General features: G+C 36.9%; 1 protein-coding gene across 1 annotated transcript in view; it reads right to left on the bottom strand.

Moving 5' to 3' along the window:
- RETREG1 (reticulophagy regulator 1) overlaps nt 1-25,678 on the bottom strand; it is a 65,038-nt gene that overhangs the window by 13,276 nt on the left and 26,084 nt on the right. The window contains exon 4 of the mRNA XM_066559614.1: nt 779-905. Within this exon, the coding sequence (XP_066415711.1) occupies nt 779-905 (127 nt within the window). The remainder of the gene's footprint in view (nt 1-778; nt 906-25,678) is intronic.

Below are 25,678 nucleotides of genomic sequence, written 5' to 3'. Positions count from 1 at the left end.
TAATTCTGAATGGCTTGTTTTTAGGAAAGACCTTCTGGCAACTAAGAGATTAAAAGAGGAGAAGAAATCCTGTAGTCTTCTTTTAACCTGTATTTAGCAATACAAATACAAAAATTTCATCTATTGTTATCATAATATAAATTTACTTATTTATATTTCTCTTTGGGAAAAAAACCTCTGCTTCACGTTTTACTAGAACGAAATAATGGTATACTTCCAACCTGGAGGAAAAAAAAGCCTTACTTTTGCTTGCCTCTTCATGAGCTGGGTTCTCCAGCTCAGTCTTTCTAGTAAAAAAAGGGAAAATCACCAACTATTAGTGTATAGATGAAAAATTGCCACAATAAAGTATGAGAAACTCTCTTCATGCAGCTATTCCTGGAAACTACAGTTATTTGAGTTAAAAAAAAAGTTTATTTTTAAGAACATGCCTATTTACTTTTTTGTTTTCTCAAGTTTTTAATAAATTGTAGCTAAATTGTGGTGTTTTAAATTTCCTTTAAAAAGTTCATGGAATAACTGGTGAAGTTCTAATAGCAGTAATGGGATGGACTGTATTGCTATAAAGTTTACTGTGAACAGCTTTTCCCACTGACTACCTACCCATGTTCTTCACAGAAAAAAAAAAAAGTTAGCAGAAACTCATGATTGAATGTGTCAGAATGTACATTTTTCTCTTTTGTTTTTTTTTTGCTTGTTCATTTGATTTTTTTTCTAAATCTATCTCACCTTTTTATTAAATCATATAGAACCATTAATCTTACTGGGGAGTGCTTACCTTGCCAGGGTTTTGTTCCTTAAAGTGGGACATTTCTTGAAGAAATACAAATAAACTCATCAGCGTTTCTGAAATGCACTGATTTATTCTGAGTCTGTAGTCTTGACTGGAATCGGTGACTTTCCAGCTGAGTAAAACAAAAAAACAAAAATACCCGAATTTGGTTACAGCTCATATGGAAGTTGAAACTGGTAGAAAACATCATGTAAAATGGCTGTTGCTATGCTAAAGACACCTGTGCTTGTTTCTTTGTATTTTATATTGAGCTAATTGGATCTTTTTAACTAAAAAATATTAATCTGTTCAGTAGTAGCAGTTTTCAGTCCGTAAAAAATTATTCATTCTTGTCATATGAAGACATTGAGTTGAAGGCACAGTTGTCATCCAAATCAAGCAACTGATCCCAAACCTGTTTTTAAATACTATTTTTTCTTTTAAAAAATACCACAGTACTTTTTATTGCCACAAGATGGCCACACATATTAATAAATTTCATTTTATATATTTAATCTTTGGGCTTTTTCTTTTCTATTTTTTACTTTGTTCTGCAAACTATGATGATGAAATTGCTACCCAACCTAGAGAAAAAGAAACTGCTCTTGGAGTCTTGATGTTTACATTAATTTTCCTATTGAATTTACATTTTTCTATTATACTGAAAGGACTGTTTCTAAAGCTATCTTATGACTGTTCAGTGCTTTTAATAAAATAACAATCCCCCCCCCCAAAAAAACCTGTACCAAAGAATTTTTGGAAAACCATGGGACAGAGGCATATGTGTCTATCACATTTGGGGCTGATCAGTTTATCCAATATTGAGCTTAAATGGCCACATCATATACCTTTGTGGAGTAAACAGAGCATCAACAACAAAGCTGGTTTATGAAACAACAAATAATAATAAAGACATGCACAGGCTAGTCAGTGTCAAGTCAAACTGGTACAAAGAATGGACAAACCACCGTGCAAACACTGAGAATCTGAAGTCAATTCTACACCAGCTTTACTAAGTTACTTTTCACATAACACACTGCTGAGTACACAGAGCTTTGATCACAGCGAATGCAAGCCAGCCATGAGCAACTCTGGTCATTTCACAGAGATAAATAACCCATTACATGACTAATGCATTAACAGTAAACATTTTGTCCCAGGTAGATCGAATTACAAGATAAATAATCTACATGATGAAAAAATGGCTGTACACGGGTCGGTGCACAGCCCTCGGGGGACACACAGACGGTCAGGTCAAACTCCCGACTCCTATCAGCTGCACACGGTCGCTTTTGTAAAAAGGCACGATTTCGGTCAAAAATGCTCCGCGGAGAGCCTTCCCTGCCTCCCGGCTGTCCTCGTTCGCCACGAGGTGGTGGCACAGCCGCGGGGACCAGCCAGGGACGGGAGGGGCGGAGGGGACACGGCGGGGACAGGACCACGCTGCCCGGGCACCGCCACCTGCGTGGAACTGCGGTTTCAGCCCCGGGGCAAAGCTCATTAAAGACGAACCTCAAAACTGGTGCCCTATTCCTGACTGCATTATAGTATTTATAGTGTTGTAGTGGTGAGATTTCCTCTTACATTACAAAATAGGCAGGGTGAGGGGTTTTTTCTCCCTTTTGAGGAAAACAAACATTGAACTATTTAAACAGCACACCTGAAATGCATAGGATAAGAGCCCTGTGTCTTGGACTAGGTGACTTTGACGATTTCCCAGCCATGCAAGGTATTGAATGCAGATATTTGTCTGTGACAGAGGATGCAAATAAAACCATAACATAACTCATAGAGATCACTGCAGGAACCCAGCTGGACGGATGAGCAATGTTACACAGAACTGTCTGCATCCCACCCACAGTAGAGATTTCATTTTCCATCATCTGTGATAATTAGTGGCTTCAGGAAAGTACTATACAAGCATTTTGGCCTACAGGAACTGCAATTCTTATGGATAGGCTACTTCCCCTAAAGAAACACTGCTTCCAATTTCTGTAAACCATTTTACAGCATTAATAATAAGTATTTTAAGAGCTGCCTATTTATTCCATTACTGAAAACTACTATTATGACACTGCTCTGAATAATAAAATCCTTACACAGACTTTTATTCCTACCCTTTATTTGAAATTGTTGACAATCAAAGTAGAACTTTGTGGAAGCACAAAGAAAAAATGAACAGGCCTGATGCCTGCTATCAAATTAGACCTTTGAAATACCTAGGACAACTGTAAATACCTAGGACAACTGTAGATAGTCAATTTAATAATTTAAAGCTGATAGTAAAAACAGAGGGGGGAAATACAAAAGCAGAAAGTACAATAAAAATGCAAACTATACCACTAATATAAAGACAATATAGATTAAAGAGAAGAAGCTATAACAAGTCACAATCATAACTAGTAACAATTCAAAAACAAAAATGCAAATTAAGACAAAAAAGTGCACATTTGCAGGGAAAGTTCTCTGCAGTAGCCTTGCTTGGTGATAGTGATGCTTTCTTTAGACAAGTTTTTGAAAGCATGAGCTGCAGTGCAGATAAAATATCTTGCTATATGCTTTGGCCCTGTGGTCCACATGTGGTGCATTGACAAGAAGACAAGCAAGAGGAGTGGATGAGTGGATGGTATAGGTGAAATTTGCTTCAAAACTTTGCAAACACACTACTGAACTCCACAAAAGAGTACTTGGCAGTCGCTTCTAGGCCACAAGAAATCGTAAGACAACACAATTTTCTATTTTACAAGGAACACCAGGGACTATTTGGAAGCCTTACTCTGATCTTAGGCAATTAGAGGTGTAAGAAAGTCAGCTTGCTGATCTTCGGTGTGACCACCAGATGCACATGCTGCCTCCAATTGTTCACACCTCCCAACAACCACCAGCCTTAGTGATATCTATCTTTCCTGTCTTTTTACCCTGAGCTGACTCAAATACTAGTGTTACACACAGTCCAGAGGCTGGAACAAAGGGGAAGCAACAGATCCTGGTGAAGGGGGAGTGAAAAAGAAAGGAGGTACATCATATAGTTGTATGTACAACATAAAATGTATGTACACAAAGACAGAGGGGTTATGTCATGGCCCTATAAAAACAAAGGGAACTATGAAGCCTGCATTAGATCAAAAGGAAACAAGCACACAATGATGCATACTCTAGAGAATTTAATTTTCCAATGGTCACATTTAAAGATAAAAAGGGAAAAAGAAGACACGTGAAGTGATGTAGATGATGAATGTGGAGTGCCTGACTATGACATAAGTCAACCAAGAATATAAATCTATTTCAGCATAATATTAGTACATTACTTAAATGTGAACCCTATACTTGCTGCCAAAACAGCTCTGGGGACTGCTGCCCAGGTGCTCCTTTGGGGGTAATCAGCCAAGTCTGAATACTTTCAAAGGCTTTTGTGGGTAATTTAGAAAGAATAATAGTTTATGCTCCCATCACTTATTATTAGTTTGATATGCAGTGCTACACTTCCATTCTAAAACTACCATCAATAGGGTTGAGGGTGTTCAGAAAAAATAAATTACTCACATCCTTCTGACTGCCTATTGCATCATTTCTATAACTGAGCAAATATATAAACTGTTGCCTAGTAATTGTTAAAAAAACCTACCCAAAACACTCTACCACCCAGACGCTCCCACTGATCACAGTCACAAACCCTGGCCAGAAGAGACAGTGGCATTATGTTTGCTAAAAATGACTGATGGTGTCATGCTCCCATTTCATAGCTAGACATCTGTTCAAGCAAAGCCCCATCACATTTCTCTCAGAAAGGTCAGCAGATCTCATGTTACTGGTTTAAAGATCTCTTCGTGATGTGCTGGATTGTTTTGAATATGTGCACACACTTTTCTATGTATCTTCATGCAGATACGCTACTCAGAACTGCAGCAGTGACAAGAGAACACCATAATGTGGTGGATCAGAAGGACTGCACCCACATAAACATAGAGTTTGTAATTATAGAGCTTCTAAACCCTCCTGATTTCCCAGCTGTAACCACACACATTTGAAGCCTGTGCACTCTGTAATTTTCGGGTAACTTGGAATGTAGTAGTCAAGGTGGAAGAACCAAAAGTTACATTCCCAAAGATATGTACATCAAAATATAGGTAATATGGCTATTTGGTAATTTTTAAAAAGGTAATATATAGAACCTATAGGATGGTGCAACTGTAAGGGATCTGGATATCAAAGGACAAACAGGCAACCAGGAGTTCATAATGAAACTCAAAGGAAATCCAGGCTGTAAACTGTTGGCAAACCCCAGTCAAGCAGGTCTACCTTTTCAGAGCTTTCACAGGTTTCTGCTGTAAGAAAGAAGTCACTGCAGTGCAAAAGGGAGTGATTATAATGGTACAGTTTTTCTCTGAAGCACACTTTATACCTGAAGACTTACACAAAAAAATTAGGTTTTAGGTTTTAAAATTTTTCTTCTAAATTATTAACGTACAGAGATAAGGGATTTAAAATAGTATCTAGACTAAAAAGTTTTGTGTAAATGTTTTATTTTACATAGCAATTTCAGGAGGACATATACTGAAAATGAAAAGAAACACCCCTTTTTCTTTCCAAAATATAAAATAGTGTTAAAAGGAAATTTCACAGTTAAGTATATTAAAGTACCAATGACAAAAGCTCTAAAAGCTACTATTGAACTTTGTTGGAACACAATGCACTATTGATTAGCTTTATGGACACAAAATGTAACACATTTGTGAATGTTATGTGCACTATGTGGAAAGACAGAATGGCAGCACTACTAAACTCACAGCACAGCATCCTAATGACCCATGTGGCTAATTTTAAAGGTGACTAGGTAGAACTGGGCTCTATCCTGTGCCACTTTTGGATCCTATGCAATCATTAAGTATACTAAAATAATTGTATTTGTGTCATGTGGCCATGACCAAGTTAACAAGACCTGCAATTTAAATGAATCACTGGGATACCATGTAAAATTGTCCTTGCATCAAAGACTTCCACAAAAAAAACCAAAAAAAACCCAAAAACAAACAAACAAAAAAAAACCCAAAAAACAAAACAAAACAAAACAAAAAAAAAAACAAAACCAGGATGCATCTACAAATACACTCCATTCTTAGACTTTGGGGAGAATTTTCATCTTCCACCTTTTTGCTCCAAATATTGCAAAGTTTTTCTAACAGAAACCTCTTCAGCTTGTAGATATCCATATGCACCCTATTTCCCATTGCCAATCCACAGGTGCTGCACAGATTTAGGCTCACTAACATGTGGTACTGTGGCTTACATCCTTTAACAGATCACACTTGACCATCCCTTCAATGTTGAGGCTTTGGCACCCTTTGAATCTCTTACGATATAGAGACAGATCTTGTTTTTAAATGGAAGCTGGAAAATGTAGTTATCCCCCTCAAAGAGTAGCTAACATTTCCCATCCAAAAATCACCTTTAATTATCATACCTCCAGTACTTCAAATACATTGTTTATAAGAACTAAATGAATTGTGTTACACTGTGTAACATTGCTTTTCAAACTCTTGAAGTCTTTTCTTCCCAGCCTCGTCTATTTGCATCTGACACTTACATTTTGTGCTTTTTATTAACAGTGCATCTGTCCAGTTTGCTGTTCCTGTTTTGGTTTTTTTCCCAAGGGAAGGTGGGGAATAAAAAACTAAAAAAAAATCTTATTTCACAGCTTTCCCCCTTTTATTTCTGACCAAGATGATTTTTTTGTAATATTACTGTAGAAGAAATATGTTTAAATCATCAGCATTTGATGAGGCTGGATGAGCCTTTCCCACTGGACTGCACAGCAGAATGGTGGGGCCATGTGACAGATAAGCAACCTTTCATCCCTAACTCTATATACTCCTTGCACAGAGTGTTAAACCAAAGCCATAATTATATTTTCTTCTCTTCAACTGACATGGGAACATTTTACTACTGATGTCCTGCTAAACAATATCAATCCAATAAATTAAAGTAGTTTTTTTGCTTATTTTACTAGTTGAGAATAAAGTTTTCCGAAAATGAAAACAAACTTACTCTTATAAAAATACACTGAAGTGTTCTGCAAAGAGACAGGGGGAATTCATCTTATCCAACAGATTGCTTAAATGAAAAAAAATGACCCATTACTAACAAGATTTTATTCTGGAGGGCATGTGTTCATCTCTTCTATTCAGGTATAATACATCAGTCATCTTAGGAAGTCTTAATAAGGAGCTGCATTGTATTTCTTCAGCTGACCAAAACCAAACTGGTTAATTCCAGCTTTTTTCGAAGGTGATTCCAGTATACGAGTTCCTCAATACAGTAGACAGTATTAAATGTTGTCACTTTTTGCTGGATGTCCTGCTAAGACAAACAAAATATAGTCCAGCTAAACTGGGGCATTTCAGGGCTGAGCTCCTGTGGGCAGACTCTGGTGAGCAGACTGGCAGCTCCTACAGGAAACCCTTCCTCTGACCTGTACTCCTCCTGCCCAGCCCCCCTGAGGAGAACACCAGCTACTACTGCAGCTCGAGGTCATTCAAAGCATCATCTGACAGTCAAGTGCCATTAGTCCAAATTCATGACTTCTGCCATTAAGATTTTTTTTAAATGTCTCTTTGCATGAGAATGGAGTATTATGTAAATACTATTACTGACTTGCTTTCTCTTTAGCAAAGACTATAATGCTGTTTACTATGTGCTGTTGCCCTTTTTACCAAGATGGTCCAAGGGCTGGGATCTTTCAGGTCAGGTTCCCATTTGTAACTGTTACAAACACAAAAGAGATATTTTAGTTCAGAAAAATAAGGAAACTCCTTACTAAGCAACAAGATCATTCTAAAGTTCCCTTTGCAGACCTTTAAACAGGTCTGCCCAGCTGTTGGAAGCAATTCTTTTGGAATTATTTTTCTCTTGCAAAGACAACTCTTTTAGTGCTTTTTCACAAAATCAATTTATTTTCCTCCTTCACAGCCTCCTCATTCTTCAGCTGGGATATTCCTAGCTCAAGGCCTTTCAAAGTCAAACAGCTAAGAAAGATGAGCTTAGTATTCCCTGAAGTGCAGAAAAACTGCACAAAAAAAAAAAAAGGAAAACTGTATTTTCAAGTGCCAAAGAATATTTTTTTAAATTACTTTATGTGTTACCTAACAAGATGACTGTAACTTTTTCTGTGCACAACTTCATTTTGACTCTTTTCCATGGGTTTTAATGTATTTTGTACAAGTAGACTATCACTTACTACTCTGATGCATTAGTGAGAGTTCCTAAAGCCATATATTTCCACCATTTCAGGACCAATGTTCACAATGTCTTTTATACATTCTTGACTATCATTAGATTCCTCACAAAATGTCAATTAAAAAAAAATATATACAGTCTTACACCAAAACTGCAGTTGACCTGATGATAAAGAATTCCTGAGGGAAAATATCTCCTTATGCTAAATTGTTTTAAATCCTCTACCTGTGGCCATGTATTTCCTCACTGTTCTTCATCTGCTACCAGCCATGATCATGTGCCAAAACACAACAGAAGATTCAAGTGGGTACCTGCTCTTCACAACTCTTCACTTTTTGGCTAGCCTTACTAAGAAGTATTTGTGCCTCTGTTCCTTTGCTTTTCGTTATAATTTGCATTATGACTAACAGAGGATTGACCAATGCCACATACTTAACTATGATGTAACCATGTTCATGAAATACACTTGTGACACAATATTACATATTTTCTGAAGTAGGACATGAACTTGGAGAGAGGATGTAAGGAGTATTTGCATCTGAGCAGGGCCTACAAGGAGGGCAGTGCACTGAAACCAATCAGGGATCAAAGCTCATTCTGCACCTTCCACAAAAATACTACTGCTCTCCTTCTCTAAATGCATACAAGCTGAAGCTTTGATTCAGTGTGCCCTTAAAATTACACCATTATCTGTTCATTTACATTACAATTTCTTCCTTTGCAATTCTAAGATTAATTGCTCCTGTACAGCACCCACAGCTCCTCCTTCTATTCCCTCTTGTTTAACTTGGACGAAAATATTCTGACCTCCACCAAGCCTCATTAGCACTTCTTCAGCAATGTTCTCCAGCTATATCCTATTTGTTATGACCGAGACAAAAAGGCAAATTAATTTCAGAAAAAGAAATTGGAAGACACAAAAGAATGAAGGATGAACATCAGGGTCAGTTAATTTAACGGCAGCTTCAAAAATGATAAATGGGCAGAGCGGGCTCTGTTATGTTTTTCCAGGTTACTGCTTTAGAAAAGCTCATCTTTTTTCTTCCAAAACAAAAACTCCCAACTTTGATAGAAAAAGAGGTCTTAGAGTCTTAGGCCTTCTGTTTAGCTGCCAAATTTTGCTGCAAGCCTTTATAGAGAAAGAATTATGAACAAAATAAATTAGATATTATTACAAAGCTGAAAACTTTTTTTAAAGGGTCACACATATTTCCAGTTTTCTTTATTGAAAAATAAACAATTGAACAAAGTGGAAATCTCATCAAACATTTTTTGAAGAGCAGCAATTAACGCTTTGGTGGTTATCAGTAATGAGTCAACATTTCCTTAAGAGAAGAAAAAACACCACCTGCCACTACAGTTAATTGTAATCTATGTCATATATATACAGGGCACAACCCAGATATCCCTGCAAACGGAAATGTGTAGGTGACCCCACCCCAGCAGAGACCCAGTTGTCCCTGGGGATCCATTCACCCACGCTCATCCAGTTTGGGGGCTATGCTTCAATGTGCTGCTCTACAACAGACAACCAGAACCATCTCCTGTGTTTCATCTTGCAACACACTGACAGACATACTGGAAAAACATCCACATAAATTTAAATTTTAGATTTAAATTTAAGAAGAAGAAATCAAACCCAAAGCCATAATGAAATGCCCAATTCTGATCCCTGTAGTTGCTTAATTTCTTAGATTTGCCTCTGTATTCTGGCATTTGTTCACTAACTTCTAAAAAAAATAAGCATCTCTTTCTACATACATGACAAATACTCTTTTTACAACATCAAATATTTCATTAACACCATTTTAGAGCCAACATTTTGATTCCCATCAAGACTATGGAAAAACCATGTGGACTTTAGGAAATCTAGATTATAAACTCTGCCATAGCCAAACATCAATAACATCTACTTTTCAAATACCTATTTTAAAAAGTATTTGGCTAAATTTAATTAGGGCATTTATTTCATAGGAATGTGCTGGATCATATTTGAGAAAAACAGTATTTTGAAAATTGTTATCAAGTTTTGTATCCAATAACTTTTTTTTTTGTCCTGACTGTTGGTTTTATCAGCTAATTAAAATAAAAGCTGAACTTCAGAAAGACAGGCACACCTCAAAGGGACCCAGTGCCCTATCTCACAGAAATGAGTTACTGTTCTGTCAGTAGCATGGCTCCAACTAAACTATTTCCATGCCTGACATATTGTGGCTTTGAAGGAAAAAGTGACCCAGTAGAAACTACACAGTATTTTCTTCCCTTCACCTTCAGTTTAAGAGGTGCTTCAGAGCTGCTCCATTTACCCTCTATCAGACATTAAGACTCACACTTCCCTCCTGAGAAGGTTAGCATGAGAGGCAAAGCCCCCAAGAAGCAGAAGATCGGTTACAATGCAGAGATAACTGATCTCAGGCTGAGCACCCAGGAGCACACACAGATTAATTACATGGAGCCTCAGTCCTTGCTGCACTGCACGGGAGGGCCAGCACAAGCAAAGTACAGTACCTGTCATCTTGTCCCAGATCCTCACTGTCTGGCATTTCAGATGTCAAAGGGAATTCTCAGTCTCTCTCTACCAATCTAGATAATCCAGGCAATGATCTTCTGGTCTGTTTTGTGTTTTAGGAGCCACCAGCCAGGCACCTGTGCTGCTCTCCGCCAGGAAGAATGCTCCTTGCTCAGAGAGCAAATGTTTACAAGACATCCTAAGAGCTGCTGGTCTTGAATGAAGTTCAGAGCAGTCGCCTTTGATTGGCCGTGGCTATAAATAAACAAGTCGTGACTCACCTCACACACTATGACAGGGTGTTTAGTAGCAAGCACGGTCAAAAGCCAAACAGTTTGTTTTCCTTCTGGTCATGTGAGGGAGAATCACCACCCATTTAGTACTTTTATTTTTCTGCTTCTACTGGAAATCTTCCTCAATATCTCCCATTTTTCTCAGGTGTAAGCAGCAACCCAAATGATGAGAAACTAAATCACTCAAACTTCAATAAAGTGAAAGGCTTGAAAATATGACAGCAAAGAGTTTATTCTTAAAACCATAAAAAATCCTTTTTTTCCTCCCTGCAAAGCATCAGTCACAAGCTGTCAGAAGAAGCCAAATTATTCTCCAATGACTACATTCACAGATGAAAAAAATCCACAAAAACTTAGTAATTCTTTTTAATAAGGAATAAGAAGACAAGTTTTCAACAATGATTAATTGCATTGCATTTAAGTTCTGATTCTAATCTCATCTGCCACAACTAATCTTAGACAGGAATACTAGAACATTGTGCTGAAAGAGTCCTCAAAAACTAAAGTATGCTGGCAGGAGGAAGCTTTCTGCCAAAATACTTTGATTGCTTCTGTGAAGGTGAATTGAATATGGATTTCCTCCTACGGCTTTTCCTCCTATTGCTGCATGCATGACAAGGATTCTGTCACTCCAGCTACACCAGCTACGTCTCTATTAATTTTCAACACCCCCGCAACCTTATCTATGCTGGTGAAGCTTTATCACACAGCCCAAGACTCCAAGGATCCCTATGTCTGTCATTCCGCACGTGGCTCAGCACTGCTCCTTCACACAGCTCCCTTCCTTCACTGAACAGGCTGACCTGTTGTTCTTAATATATTTTCAAATCCACATTATATCCAGAGACCTTCACGTAAGAAATCTCTTTTCCTAGGAAGGAACCCAGCAAGATTTACACCTGCCTGTCCTGCATGAGACAGTAAGAATTGTCCTGGGGATGTCACATCTTAAAAATAAATTAAAAAAAAAATAAAAGCAAAGCTGGAGCAAAGGTATGGCATGTTGCCATGTATCTTTGATTTGCTAAGCTATATATGGTACACTGTGAGTAATGCATAATTTCTGTAAAGCTGCTTAACTTTTAGAACGACAAAGGATTCTACCCTTTCTTCTTTTTTTCATATAAATTTCTTCAAAAGGACTAGTAAGATCTAAAAAAACCAGGAGTAAAGTTCTCTGACTAAATTATGTAATGCAATATATAAATAAGCATTAATAAATGTTATGCCTACAACCAAGACTTTCCATGGTCACCGATATCTCCATACTCCAATGTAATAATCTTTTCTTTTCTTTTCTTTTCTTTTCTTTTCTTTTCTTTTCTTTTCTTTTCTTTTCTTTTCTTTTCTTTTCTTTTCTTTTTTCTTTTCCTTTTCTTTTTTCTTTCCTTTTTTCTTTTCTTACTTCTGATAGTTATAGATGAAATAATTAAAAGTTGAATTTCTTCAAGTTTAATCTGAAACAATAGAGCTGCTAAATTCAAAAATCTTAATTAATGAAATGATTCTGTGTAACAGTTTCATCTTCAGATTGAAGTTGTGATGTCTTCTAATTAGAAAATGAAGCAAAAGAAGTAACTGAAATCTGCAAACACGAAGGAGCATCATTCAAAATTTAAATGTAGCATCAAAAATGAAAGCAAACAAATCTGAACCCCTTATGCAACTTGGGCTGCTTCAGTTTCCATGCACTGCAATATACTCTTACACAACCACCTAAATTTACTATGTCAAATGCCTTTTTATATATTCCATTTTAATGCTGATGATCACACTCAGAAGCTGAAAAGCTTTCAGTATCAAGTCTATCCCTGTATTTCAGCCTTAGAACTTGATGTACTTTAAACTCCTCAAGTGCAACTTTGGACTGTTCATTTCTTGGTCACACTCTGTACCCAGAACTTATTGCTACAGCAGAAAAACTGTTTACTTTTACAATTCCTTACAACTCTTTCCAGCTCACACTGAGGCAAGGAGGATAATATCACCTTATTTACTTATTCATAAGGAAGACCTGGAAAAATTAGGTTCAAAAATGTCTACTAAATGAGTACCTATATAAAATGTCAAGGACCTGTTAGGTTGGAATTAGAGCATTTATAAAACACTTCAGTACTCTAGAATTGAAGTGGTATTCTAGTGGTATCACTGCTCATCACTTTTGAAAATCATACTTGACAACAGCATGAGTGCATAATTAGTGGAACTGCAATCACACTGAAGTATTTTGCTTGATATCACAAAGACTATCTAGAAAAATCATCTCTTTTTTTTATCATTCTGAATTCTTCTGCACCCAAGGGAATTGGAGTTTGTATTGGCCCTTCTGGAGGTTTCCTGCAGAACAGGTTCCAGATTATTTCACAGCAGCATGAGATGGACTGACCTCTCCAAGAACACTTGGGTGGAAGCAGCAGGTAAACAGAAGTATTGTACTGAATCAGGCCAAAGGGCTTTGGCATCTTTTATTGTGTCCAAAAGGAACAGCCAAGGAAAAAATACATTGCTTCCTTCTACAGATAGTCTTCCAGACTCCAGCTTGTGGAGATTTGTGCCACCAGTGATGCCTATTTTTTAGCTCTAAGTGGATTTCTATCCTATGGTGACACCTACAACATCTTGTGGCAAGAGCATCTGCAGGTTAACTGCATACTATTTGGGAACAAAAAACCAGCAAACCCCCACCCAATACTGTTTGCTCTAGTCTAGCCACTTCAACTGGCTTCCAAGATGTTTTATACTGGAACATGCAGATGACAGTTAACTCTCTTCAGCTTTTCACAGTGACTTTTTGTTTTTGCAGACCATTATAGTTTTGGGGTTTTTTTGATGGGACTGCAAAATTGAAAGACAAAGCTGTTTAGAAAAGAGTTTACAATTTTTTATCATTGCTAAAAATCAGTTTTAAACTTCTCTAATATTGAAAACTCAGAGCAACTAGAAATGACAGAATGAGGAAGGAAAGTATTTTCCTACCCATGTTATTTTTCAAGGAGATCCTTATTTCCTTGCTTAGCTGCAGCTAAGCTGTGTATTAACTGCACTGGAATTGAGTCACTCTTCTCTGTCCTTCTAAGTTCCTTCTTGCCACTTTTGAGGCCTCAACTTACATGACTAATCTGTGCTTCTCTGAGCAACTTCTTTGTCTGAGCTGCTACATTCCAGCCTTGCCATGTCCCTCTCAGTTCTTGCAGCGTGTTCTGAAATTCTCCCTCCCCTTGGCTCTGATGGTTCTTCAACAGAAAGAACAACCCCTTCCACCTTACACTGAATTCCTCCTCCTTGTGCTATTACTTCTGAAAGGAAAATGGGAGCCCTTGGTATCGTAATCAAGAGGAAGAAGATTGTATCTACAATATCCTCCTCTTGGTCAGCTCATTCAGCTTTGAAAGCCCTATTTTGCTCACCTGTTTCATTCATGTAAGCTCTTGCATGCCCTCAGACATCCTCACTATTCTTTTGTAAATTCTTCCTGTGTTTACCATAACCAATTTAAGGTAGGAGAGACCAGAAATATAGCTATTCCCAGTGAGAGCATACTATTATTTACACATGTTGGCCTCTTTTCTAAGTTGTTCCTCATGCTCTGTTGGCTGTCATTACCACATTTTTACACAGAGCTTTCCAGAGTACCTGATCTTCTTTATGTTACTTCGATAACTTTAAGAATAAATTCTTCTTACTTCTGCTTCTCTCCATTATCCTGTTTTCCACTATGCTGACCTCATCTAGACCTTTCTGAAAACTTCCTTGAGAGCTGTTGAGTAACAGCTCTTTACTGTCAAATATGAAAACACCCCAAAAGATGTGCTGGTATGTAGATCAGATTGACAGTCTGCCTGAAATATTGCTTTACCAGGGAATCTTATCAGTTTTGCTTGTTGAGTACAGATTTGGACTGAACATGTACCATAATTATCAAGTAAAAGGCCTTTTCCCCAAATAGTATTGATATTTATGCAAAATTTTCCTTTTACCAGCAGGCACCAAAGATTGCACAAGTCTTCAGCAGAAGAAGGGAAATAAAACCTATATTCTTGCTAGAGACAAGGAAGCAGCCTCACTGAAAAGCTAAAAAGGATTGGAAATAGTGTCAGATACATTGTTTTACACACTCAAGATAGATACTGACGATGCTCAAGCGTTTTAGGAGGTAGGTGGTGTGTCCCACCGAGGCTGCAAGCTTTCAAAGGTTTTAATTAATCAGCCTGTGGCATACTTTAGCCAGACAACCAGCTCCAGAACTAGTCACAACCACTGCTGCCTTCTATGTCTCTCCTCATCTAAAACGAAACACAGTGCTTTCAATGTATAACCCTGTTCTAATTATTCAGCTATGAATGAGTCTCACTTCCAATAATGTGAATGAAAAAAAAAATTATATCTAATCTACATATATATATATATATATATAACCCCACTCCCAAAAGAACATCTAGTTTAGTTTGCATTTTCAGAAGTAATGGAAAAGTCTAGCATTTTATTTTTTTTTACTTTAAGTAGATGGTTTGTACTGATGTTATCTTCAGCAAAAGCATGGGTTTAAAAATAACCATTATTGTCAAATACATGTTTAGGATGAAAATTAAGGTGTAATGACTTTTAAGACTTTTAATGCTATTGAAAAAAAATCATATTATTAACATACATGAAGTCCCCCAAAATGGACTGTTTCCCCTCTTTTTCAATTTAGGAAACTGAATAAAATGATCATATTTGTGTGTGTGTGCAGGCATGCGTACACTTATATATTTATAAGCACACACATATGCAAGTATCTGTTTTACCATATTTCATCTTTTTGATGGGTGTGCCTGATTTTCCCATATTTTCAACCAAAATTTGCTAAAAGTTTCCTGTCCCGATTCTTCTATGTAAAGCTGAATTCAAACTGCAAATACTTATTATATTTACTTAACTTTGAGGTCTCTCCATACACTGTGAGATAAACAAAGGAAGCTGGTTTTAAAAGAGAAAGAACCTTTCATACAAGCATAAATTAAAAACCCTCAAACTGGACCTGCTGAACCCGCTCAGTTCTTTGCTGGGGTATTATACCAGGTGTAACCACAAGCAGTAAGCAGTGTGCTAAAAAAGATGAAGACACCTATTACACACAAAACATAGTCTGGCATTTAGCTGTACCAAGGCTCAAGATTGGAAAAAAAAAAAAAAGAAAAAAAACAACCTTTCAACAGTTGAAGACCAATAAAAACAAAGAATAAAAGTGCTCAGGAAAATTTTTCTTTCTTCATGGAATTCTGCATTTTGTGCAGGATTCTTATTTGTACCTGGTGAAATAATTCATTGTTAAACATTTTTAAGATCACAAGCTGCATTTTCAGAAAAAAACACCCCAAACAAAAAGCATTCCCTTTTGACAAAAAAAAAGTAGTGCGACATTCAAAAAGCTCAACAAGATACCACATGCAAGAAATATTCACTGGGCAGAACAAAGCACATGAATATGTATTTTTAGAGAATCATAAAAATTGAGTATGAAAGCAGACTGACTATCAACAGACACCAAAACCTGAGCAACAATGAATTGTCACTATGAGGTTTAAGTGTTTCTCACAAAGCACACATAATAATGCTCCCTGGTGCATGACAGTATTTCCAAGTTTCAAACACAAGCAGAAAAAGGAGTTAAAGGAAGTAAGAGACACTTCAACTGCAGTTTTAAAAGCAGATTATTACATTTTAGTCACATGAAGACAGCAAATCTTGCTGTTTACAAATATGACAGATCATGCTGGATTTGTGTGACAAACAGAAAGGAGCTGGAGACAGGAAGGTAGATCTTACCACTAAGGGTGAAAATCTCAACTGCTCTGTGACTTTTTGGCCATGGAATCTTGTTAAACAGCTATAAAAGAAACAAATATTTGGAGGGAAAAAAAAAAAAGACTAAACAAAAACCCTAAACCCGCATAGCAATGATCTCAACCATTTCTGAAGATAACGGAGTATTTTTTCAAAATTTTCAAGAAACCTTTCACATATTGTTTCATGAAATTATTTGCTTTATTATATTGCATTTCTACAAAGGTACTAGTTTTCTCCTAGTTCTCACGATCTGTAATTCAGTCAAGTCATATTAAAATGCATTTTTTTTTCCCTAGGCATACATGCTACTCAAGATTCTGAGTAGCCCTGCCCATCTCCCTGTCTCTTTGCTTGTAGCACTCTGAATCTGTTTCTTCTCAGCAGTTGTTTTCTTTTCCTACTGACAAAAAGAACTGTATGAAAGGCAGACCATACAGCAAGATACTCAGACCACATGCTGAGTGCACCTATGTCTAAAAGATGTTGCTGGTATGCTCACAATTTGCTTAGATGACACACCATTACTTCAATGCTGCAATCATCCTATGAACATGAGGAGAGGAGCCAGTTTTCCACCTAATTATATAATTTATTCTTTGGTGCAGCATAAGAAAATCTCTCCAGAGAGAGATTAGTGCAACTGCAAGCCATAACTAGATCCAAGTCCAGGTCACCAGTTCTGAATTAGACCTTAGAAGCTTAAGGATGAATAACTGCAGGACTTCAAGTACATTATAATGTAAGCACAGCACACAGTTATATATCATTCCTCATTTTCACTGACACCAACCCTATTCTCCCGTCCCAGCACAAAGAGCCAAAGTTTTGATTGATATTCAGAATTGCTAGCCAAACATTTTTATAGTAGGTATGATTCATTTTGATTCTTTAAGCTTCACAGCCTTTTTCAATGCCTGTATACTGGAAGTGAGACAGATGACTAAATGACTGCAAATTTATCAACTTACTAGCATCAACTTATCTATTTGTTTGCTTACTATGAGACCAGACATGAACTCTCCAGTGTTTACATGTCCGATGATAAAATTGCATTCATATTCTCTCCCTTTAAAAAGAGCTTTTTTCATTAGAATTGTCCTTCTTCAGTCTCAGTGAGATAGTTTATAAAACTGTGCAGCTGTGGCAAAAGAAAAGATTATTAGATTATCACTAACATGACTCAGTTTCGAGGCCATATTTTCACATGATGGAGAAACTGGTAATCTGAATGCTACATCTGTATGCTACTTTCCAACTCCCAACACTTGTAACAGCAGGTTAGCAAATCTGATATACTATATGAAAAACAGTAACATGCACATTTATATAAGCAAATTTTTAAGTATTTACAAACTAAAATCAGGGAGAAAATGTCAGAATGCATGCCACTTTAGAATGCACGTATTTGTGTATGCTGATGAATCGGCTGGTTTAAAAAAAAAATAGGACCCTGTCACCACAGTTCATATTACGTTTTTACCTCACATTATAGCCCTACCAGCTGAAGAGAGAAAACAGACATAAACTTCTTAAATGCTAACATCAAAACTTAAAGAAAATAGTTCTACCTAGTATCCCTTGTGACAACATAGAAGGGCAAGATAGGTAATAATGAGAAGCATCAGCAAGAAATACATTATATAAAGCCGCAGTATGTTTCACACGATGGCAATTTATACACATACACAATTAGAAGCTGGGTAAGATGGTAAATTCTGAGTGCACTGATTAAAACAAAGCTAACTTGATCCTGAAGTGACTGGGTAAACCAATTTCTTCACAGAGCTTCTCTAAAGTGAATACTTGTCAAGCCCAACCATTCTGCTCTTTTAATATCTAGCCCTCCATGAAACATGTGCAAATTTAAAGCAATGGGAGGCCAACGCAACACGACACAGCTCCATGGAAAAGGCAGAGAGGCAGCCAAGACTGCAAGAGAGAACTCAGCTCTCCCACAACCACACCCACCCCCAAAAAAACTACAGTCAAGTGGCGCCTGGGCTAGTAGAAGTCAAGAAGGGTTTAGAAGAGGGATGATGATTAATGAGGACCTGCAGCCTGACCCATTTGTCAGCAAGGGCACCTGCTGAGCTGTGGCTGAGAGGAATCCCCCGAGCTGGCCAGGCGAGCGCTGCCAGAGCGCTCAGCCAGAAGGGCAGAGCACCCGATAACCTTCACCCTGCCTGGAGAGGGTGCCAGGACCCAGGGCATTCTCCTCAGGGGCTGGAAGAACCCCTGGGAAGCCAAAACTCACTTCAGTTAGCTAGGCTTTTGTCCCAGAGACAAATTTGCCATTCCCTACTCCTTTACTATTAATTTTTATTTAAATTCAGGGCATTTCAGAAGGTGGTTTAGAACACAGGTATAGACCATTTGTATTATACAGCACGACAGCCGCTCCTGTCATTGCTAAAACTGCCTTTTCCCTCATCTTTAAAGGGACATCAAAAAATGTATAAAGAATCCTTTTTCATTAAGCTGTATGAAATACATTTTAAAAGTACAATTTGCTGCTAGAAGACTGAAAAATTAAGCTTTCAATTTAGAAGTTACTTATTTATAGATTTGTACATATCTATATAAATCTGTAAAACACATAATATTTTATCACAGCTTTTGCTTTTTCCTTGAGAATCTTGAATAAAAATCATTGAACCCATCTCCCTGGATGTTCTTATAGATGTTCCTATAAAGAAGAGAAGTAGGAGGATGGAAAAAACCCCTCTCAACTCAGATTTTTACTTTAATGCAGTGAGGTGATTTTTCATATCAAAAAACCCACCAAAAAAATGACAAAAAACCCCTTAAATAAAAACCAAAATAAAATAAACCCACCCAAAATATTTTATTTGGGAAACATTCAGAGCACTTTAAATACATAATTTTTCAACTGTTTTTCAGGTAACCTCCAGTCCTTTCAGTGACTAAGAAAGACTCAAAAGACTAATTTCCATCTGCTAAAAGTATTTGTTATACAAGAAAAGCACCTCTTCAGTATGTTTTGAGTTTGATTACTGATTGAAGAAGTAAGTATTCTCCAAGATACATCTGCAGGGATTTTGGTTAAAGTATTTGAAACTTTAACCAAAAAATTCTATTTATGTGTCATTTTCAGAAACTTCTGTTTCTGTGTATCATCATATTGAGTTTCTAGCTGAATTCCCACACTTTGAGACTTTGATTATTATAAAAAAATATCTGATTCAGCTAACCAGTTAGGACAGAAGTTGTCAAGGTACGCATTCTAAGAAAATTGTCTGCTTATGCTGAATACAATGGCAACACCTTGTACAGTCCTGACATGAGAACTTCATACATAATTGTTCAAACACATCTCAGTTTGTGTTCTAAGGCAAGCTATATGTGTTTAGAAGAGTACTTTTTTAAAGATCAGACATGCAAACCTCAGATTAATTGTTGCTCTGATTAATTATATTACTCTGATCTCGTGCCTAAATGTACAAAAGCGTGATGTTAAGGTACACATTGACCTTGCAACTTCCTTGGAATGTGATGGTAGCAACAGACAGTCCATCTAAAACTGAGCAACAGCTATCTCACGTGCCCTTCTCAGATTTCTCAGAGTTTAACATTTATATACAATTCATATACAAATGCAGATATAAATAGCTACATTTATTTCAGTCTTACTGTGTCACTTAACTGAATAAAAAGTCAATGTTTGGGTATTACCACGACCAGCTAGACTGGGCCTGCCAAAGGCCCATCTAGCCCTGTGCCCTGTCTTTAACCCTGGCCAAAACTGAATACTTGGGGACACCTAAGCAACAGAATAAAAGTATGGAATAATGCATAATGATAGCTCCATAAAATACAATAGAGCTTCCAACAATTTGCAGCTTGGGGACTTCCAAAGTCAGAGTCGTGATTTTCTATTTAAAAGCCTTCAGTTAATTTTCTTTTAAAAACTGTCCTGTAATTTATATTTAAAATCCATGTATAGTTCTAATATTCACAACAATCATATGTCAAGGATTTCTGAAACTTATTACATATTTTTAATTTTCCTCACCTTTCTGCCTGCTATTTTGATGCCTTCTCATTCCAGAAGTGAGAGAGAAAGCATGTTCTGTGCGGTATTTTGAGAGACCTCTATTGTATTTCTCTTTAATTATTCATTTTCTCTTTTTAAAAGACCTACCTTATTTACTTGTTCTTTATAAGGAAATAGTTCTGTGTATTTTTTCTACCTTGTTGCTGTGCTCTGGATTATTTTTTCTCCTGTACTGTTTTCTGAAAGGTAGGAGATCAGTCCCACACAGAGTATTAAGGATTTGGACATACAATAGGTTTATGAGAGTGGCATGTGACTGTCATTGCTTTTTCCCTTCATGTCTTTTTTACTGATACTTAACAGTAGATTTAGTCTGTTGACCAATGCTGGTTTTGTGTGACCACATCTTATTCATGAGTGGTTACAGTCACCTTCAGACACTATTATTTTATATGTGAATTTGGTACTGGTATTTCTGCAGAAGTTCACAGTTATCTACTGAATTTCAGACGCTATTTTACTGAGAAAGAATCCTGTAACGATCTTCTGAAATTCTTCATAATTGGTCCTTGTCTTAATTTTCTTGAATAATTTGGTACCTGGTCATCCCACTACTCACTGCTTTTTCAAATCCCTTATGAATACATTTGTCAGAATAGCTCCAGCACAAATAGCAGATTTTTTTTTCACTATGAAATTCTCTTTAGCATTACCTCTCACTATGAACTGACCTACAGTAACCTCAATGGCCACAACTACATCAGTGATCTATTAATCATACTACTAATCCAAGCACTCGGTAAAAAAAGGCTGAACTTCTGAAAGAGGAGCTAGGGAAAATCTAAGCCAGGGAAAGGAAATGTGTGTCATATGGTGCTGTGGCCATAACATACACGTTCTCCCACGGTTGACATGGGAGAACGTGGTTTTCTGCTACAGCAAATATTTATCTCTGAAAATTTTAATTAAACTGGCCACCTTAATATGTCTGATCATCTGTATTCATGGAGTGCCCTGCAGAATACGAGCATATGTTACTTTCTGTTTCCCTTAGTGTAAAAATAAAATATTTACAGCTGTCTAGAATTTATCTTCAGTGTTATTTAGACCCTAAAACATTTGGTATAATAATTTTAAAAGTGTTAAAAGCATGAATATATATTTAGTAGTAAATATGTAACATCTCTTATGTCAATAAGAAATAAGAGACGAAAAGGAGACTTGGAAGGAATATCGTGATGTTTGCTGAAAAACAGCTGAGCTGTTTTACTCAACTGTATGTTGAAACAACTAAAGGAGTATAATATGTTATTCTGCTGATAGGCTCACATGCTTCAACAAAACTGTGCCAGGACATTCCTTCCTAAATTAGTGACTAATCAGATGTTGGGCTGGGAAGCACACCCTCACATGTTACTACCACTCAGATGTCTGCAGCATTAAAAAAAAAAAAACAAAAAAAAACCCCAACTACAACTATATGTTCTTGCGTCCCCTATAAATAATTTCCATCATGCGTTTTGTAATCTAATGCTTGCATTTGGCAAACCAGATGCAATTAAAGGTCAAAACCTGACTACTATAGAAAGTACCTGACTACTCTACTACTTCTGATCTTTCTCATGACTATTACCATTCTAAATATTCTAAGCAAAGATGTCCTCCTCCCTCCATACCAATAACTAGTATATATTTCTAAATACTAGTATATATTTTTTGTTTCATTGATCACAAAAGTTTCTTGCTTCTTTTATCAAGTTCTCAAATTAATCAAAATTGCTTGCTTCTTTTTCTTTCTTATTACCCTCAGATTTCCATTGTCCTTTAAAAATTGTTTAGAATTTGAAAACTTGACAGAAATTAAGTCAATAGGCTTTTAGAAGACCAGCACTTTTTTTGTTGTTTTTGCGGAACAAACCCTACTCCTTAAAAAAAGTATGTATATAGCAAAAGCAGCATTTCTGCCTACAGGAAACAGTTAATACAGGGCAATATTAAAAGAGGATAAAAGCTACTTGTATTTTCAGGAGAAATACATTTTTTTCTCATGTTTAGCAGAAGACATTCCATTTGCTTTTCATGTAGTCTTTAATGATAATATAAAAGTACAGAATATGGTTAACCTTGCTACCTATTTTTATGGAGCTTTTAATCAACCATCATTAGCCTTACATTTAAGAGAAGCCATTCCAAAATGAAACAGTCCCATTTTCTTCTTAATCCTAAAGGAGTCTCTCTATTTAAGGTAACACTGGGGGCTCCCTAAATGCTATAGTTTATAAATACCCTTTAAGATGACAAGTCAAATGACTTCAGGATTGCAAGTTATCTCTCACAGTTGTTCAACTGTTAAAATGGAAAGTGGTAAGAATAGAATAAAAACACCGATGGCAAAAATATTACATGTGCAATGGAACAAACATAGCGCACAGGACATGACCATTTTAACATTACTCTTTTCACTTAAATTTACTCTCTACCCTTTGAAAAGGTCAGCTTTGTGAATTTCTCTCCCGATGAGCAATTTGAGGTCTGTCACTCCATTCACACTCATCAAAAATGCAATCATCCTTTATTTACGATCAGTCTGGTACTCGTTGCAACAATATTGTTCTAGTTTAAGTACTAAGTTGATGCAATCCACCTAATTCTATAATAATCTACATTTTAAAATACATAAAAAATGCAAAAAATAGCAACATTACATTTGCAAGCAAAATGAATCTCTGAGGCAGGCAAACACATCCAGCAGCTCTGTGGCAATCCAACAGGCTGCTTCCGGACTAGGCAGTAGTTACATTTATTTTATGGTGTAAGCCTACAAAGAGGTAGAAAAAGGATCTTTCAGCTGTTTGTCAGGTTATGTTCTCTTTTGCAATGCTTAGTACTAAAAAAGTACTATTGCCTGTTAACCAATTCAAACTTACAAACACAATGTGCAGCTAAGGTCTGACTGTCTAGACATCTAACTGTGTCTGCCTAAGCTCTTTGAAGTCTTTGAACTAGAAGAGAGAGCCTTGCTAACTCGGAGAATTGCCCTAGAAAACAGATGTCCTTAACAAGGAATTGACTTTTGCCAGTTTATGCTGTCTGCAAAGCCTTGGAGTACAGTATCTCCACTTGAAGACTGCACTCTGGTCAGTAATTTAGTGTCAGTTCTGCTGTATTGATATGAAGCTACTTCTGCATAATCACAAATTGCAAGACACATAAATTCCCACCAAAAATTAGAAAATCCCGGAACATGGAATATTTGTTCATAAATCTTTATGTATTAGGGATAAATATTGAGGGTGAGACCTGACAGAGGCAGTGACCAGTTGTTCTGTTCAAAATGATGTGACTGAATCCAAGTCATCTCCTTTCCCTGTCTGAGCTGGTTGGGAAGGCTGTTGCCACCCGTCAAGAGGCAGTTCTTGTAACTTGAACCTAGTAAGTTCAACACATGAGTTAAAGTACATGACATTACTTTTTGGCTGACATTTTGTAAGACTATGTCCAAGTCTCTTGGAGCCTTCAAATGGAAGGATCTTTACTTAAGATATGAGGGGTCTTTGTCACTTTCTACTGCATACACTCAATTCCAAGTTTCACTTTCTTATTGACAACATACCTGTCAATCACACCCCTGGACAGGTTCTCCTGTAATGCTACTTAGGCTGGCAACCAAATTAAGAGTGTATCCTTCTACACCCTGCGCTGAAGCATTCTATTTATATCAACAATTTGTAAATAGAAACCAAAACCCAAAGCAAAGTATTTATGCTGAAAGTGCAGTAATATTCACAACTGACAACAATATGTAAATGTGCCTGCCATACTGACAATTTCCAAGCAACTTTGAAAAAAAAAAAGGGGGAAAGAATAACAGATGCCATGGTTGGCATAAAAAAAGCTGACCTGCTCAAGAACAGCCAGAAAACAACATTTCATTAGATTCAGGAAGTAACCAGATATTGCCCTTTTAATTCATTTGATACTCTCTGTGGGGTGTTGCACTCCACAACAAGATTAATTGCTTGCTTCACAAGAAGTCACTGAAAACAGAAAAAGTAATCTGAGATGGATGGTACCAGCACAATTCCTCTGCAGTTTTTCAGATAGATTTTTCTCTACAGAGATGTTCACAGACTTAAGTCTGTGAAGTCCCATGAAGATGGGATAGGCAAGGATTTTAAGAGAAGCTTGTAGCTTTCAATGTATGACCAAAGTGTGGCCCACATCTCAAAACAGAAATGAGTATGGTTTATTTTCCCTGTAATTAAGATTTTTAAAGTTTTAGCTCAGTTGTAAAAAATACTGGTGTCAATATTGCTGTAGAAGTAAGAAATATGAAAGTATTAAAAAGTGAAGGACACCTCCAGACTCTCTTGCTGAAAGCTGGGAAAACTTGCCAAGCAGCAGGTGACCACAGCTGTTTGCAGACACAAGTCTGCAAATTCAAATGCAGCACTTGCCATCCTGGCTGTTGTCTAAGATGGAAGAGTAGATCTAAAGAGAGAAAGCGCAAAGCTGAGACAGGGACAAGTGGTATGGGGGAGCTTCAGAGTAGCACTAATTCTTTTAACAATTTTCTTCTTGTGAATCCCTTGTTTGTTTCTCCACTCACCTGCCTCTGTGCCATGTCCATTTTCTGTATTCACTTTATAACTTTCCTTTCAACTCCATCAATTTTAAGAAATTCTTTTACTTTCAAAGTGCTAGGAAAAAACTGAACTAAAAAAACCCTCAAATACCTTCAATTCTACGAATCTTCTACCTAATATTTGGTTAGTGCTGTGACCAAAATAAACATTCTATCATTACAATAAACACAGTGACAAAAAAAAAAAAAAAAGATGTGAGAAAGCTGAGATGATGGCAGGCAGCAGAGGGGAGGGTGCATTTTTTCCCCAGTGATGACAATATGGGTGGCACATGACATGCCAGTGAGTATGTCAGAACTGGGTCAGCTCAGAATTAGCAGCTCAGGTTGTCCACAATGGGCAAATCCACCTGCCTGTGCTCACAGATGCCTTTAACAGAAC

Source organism: Molothrus aeneus, chromosome 1, assembly GCF_037042795.1.
Source record: "Molothrus aeneus isolate 106 chromosome 1, BPBGC_Maene_1.0, whole genome shotgun sequence".
NCBI classification, from domain to species: domain Eukaryota; kingdom Metazoa; phylum Chordata; class Aves; order Passeriformes; family Icteridae; genus Molothrus; species Molothrus aeneus.
This window is presented reverse-complemented; position numbering and strand designations above follow the sequence as displayed.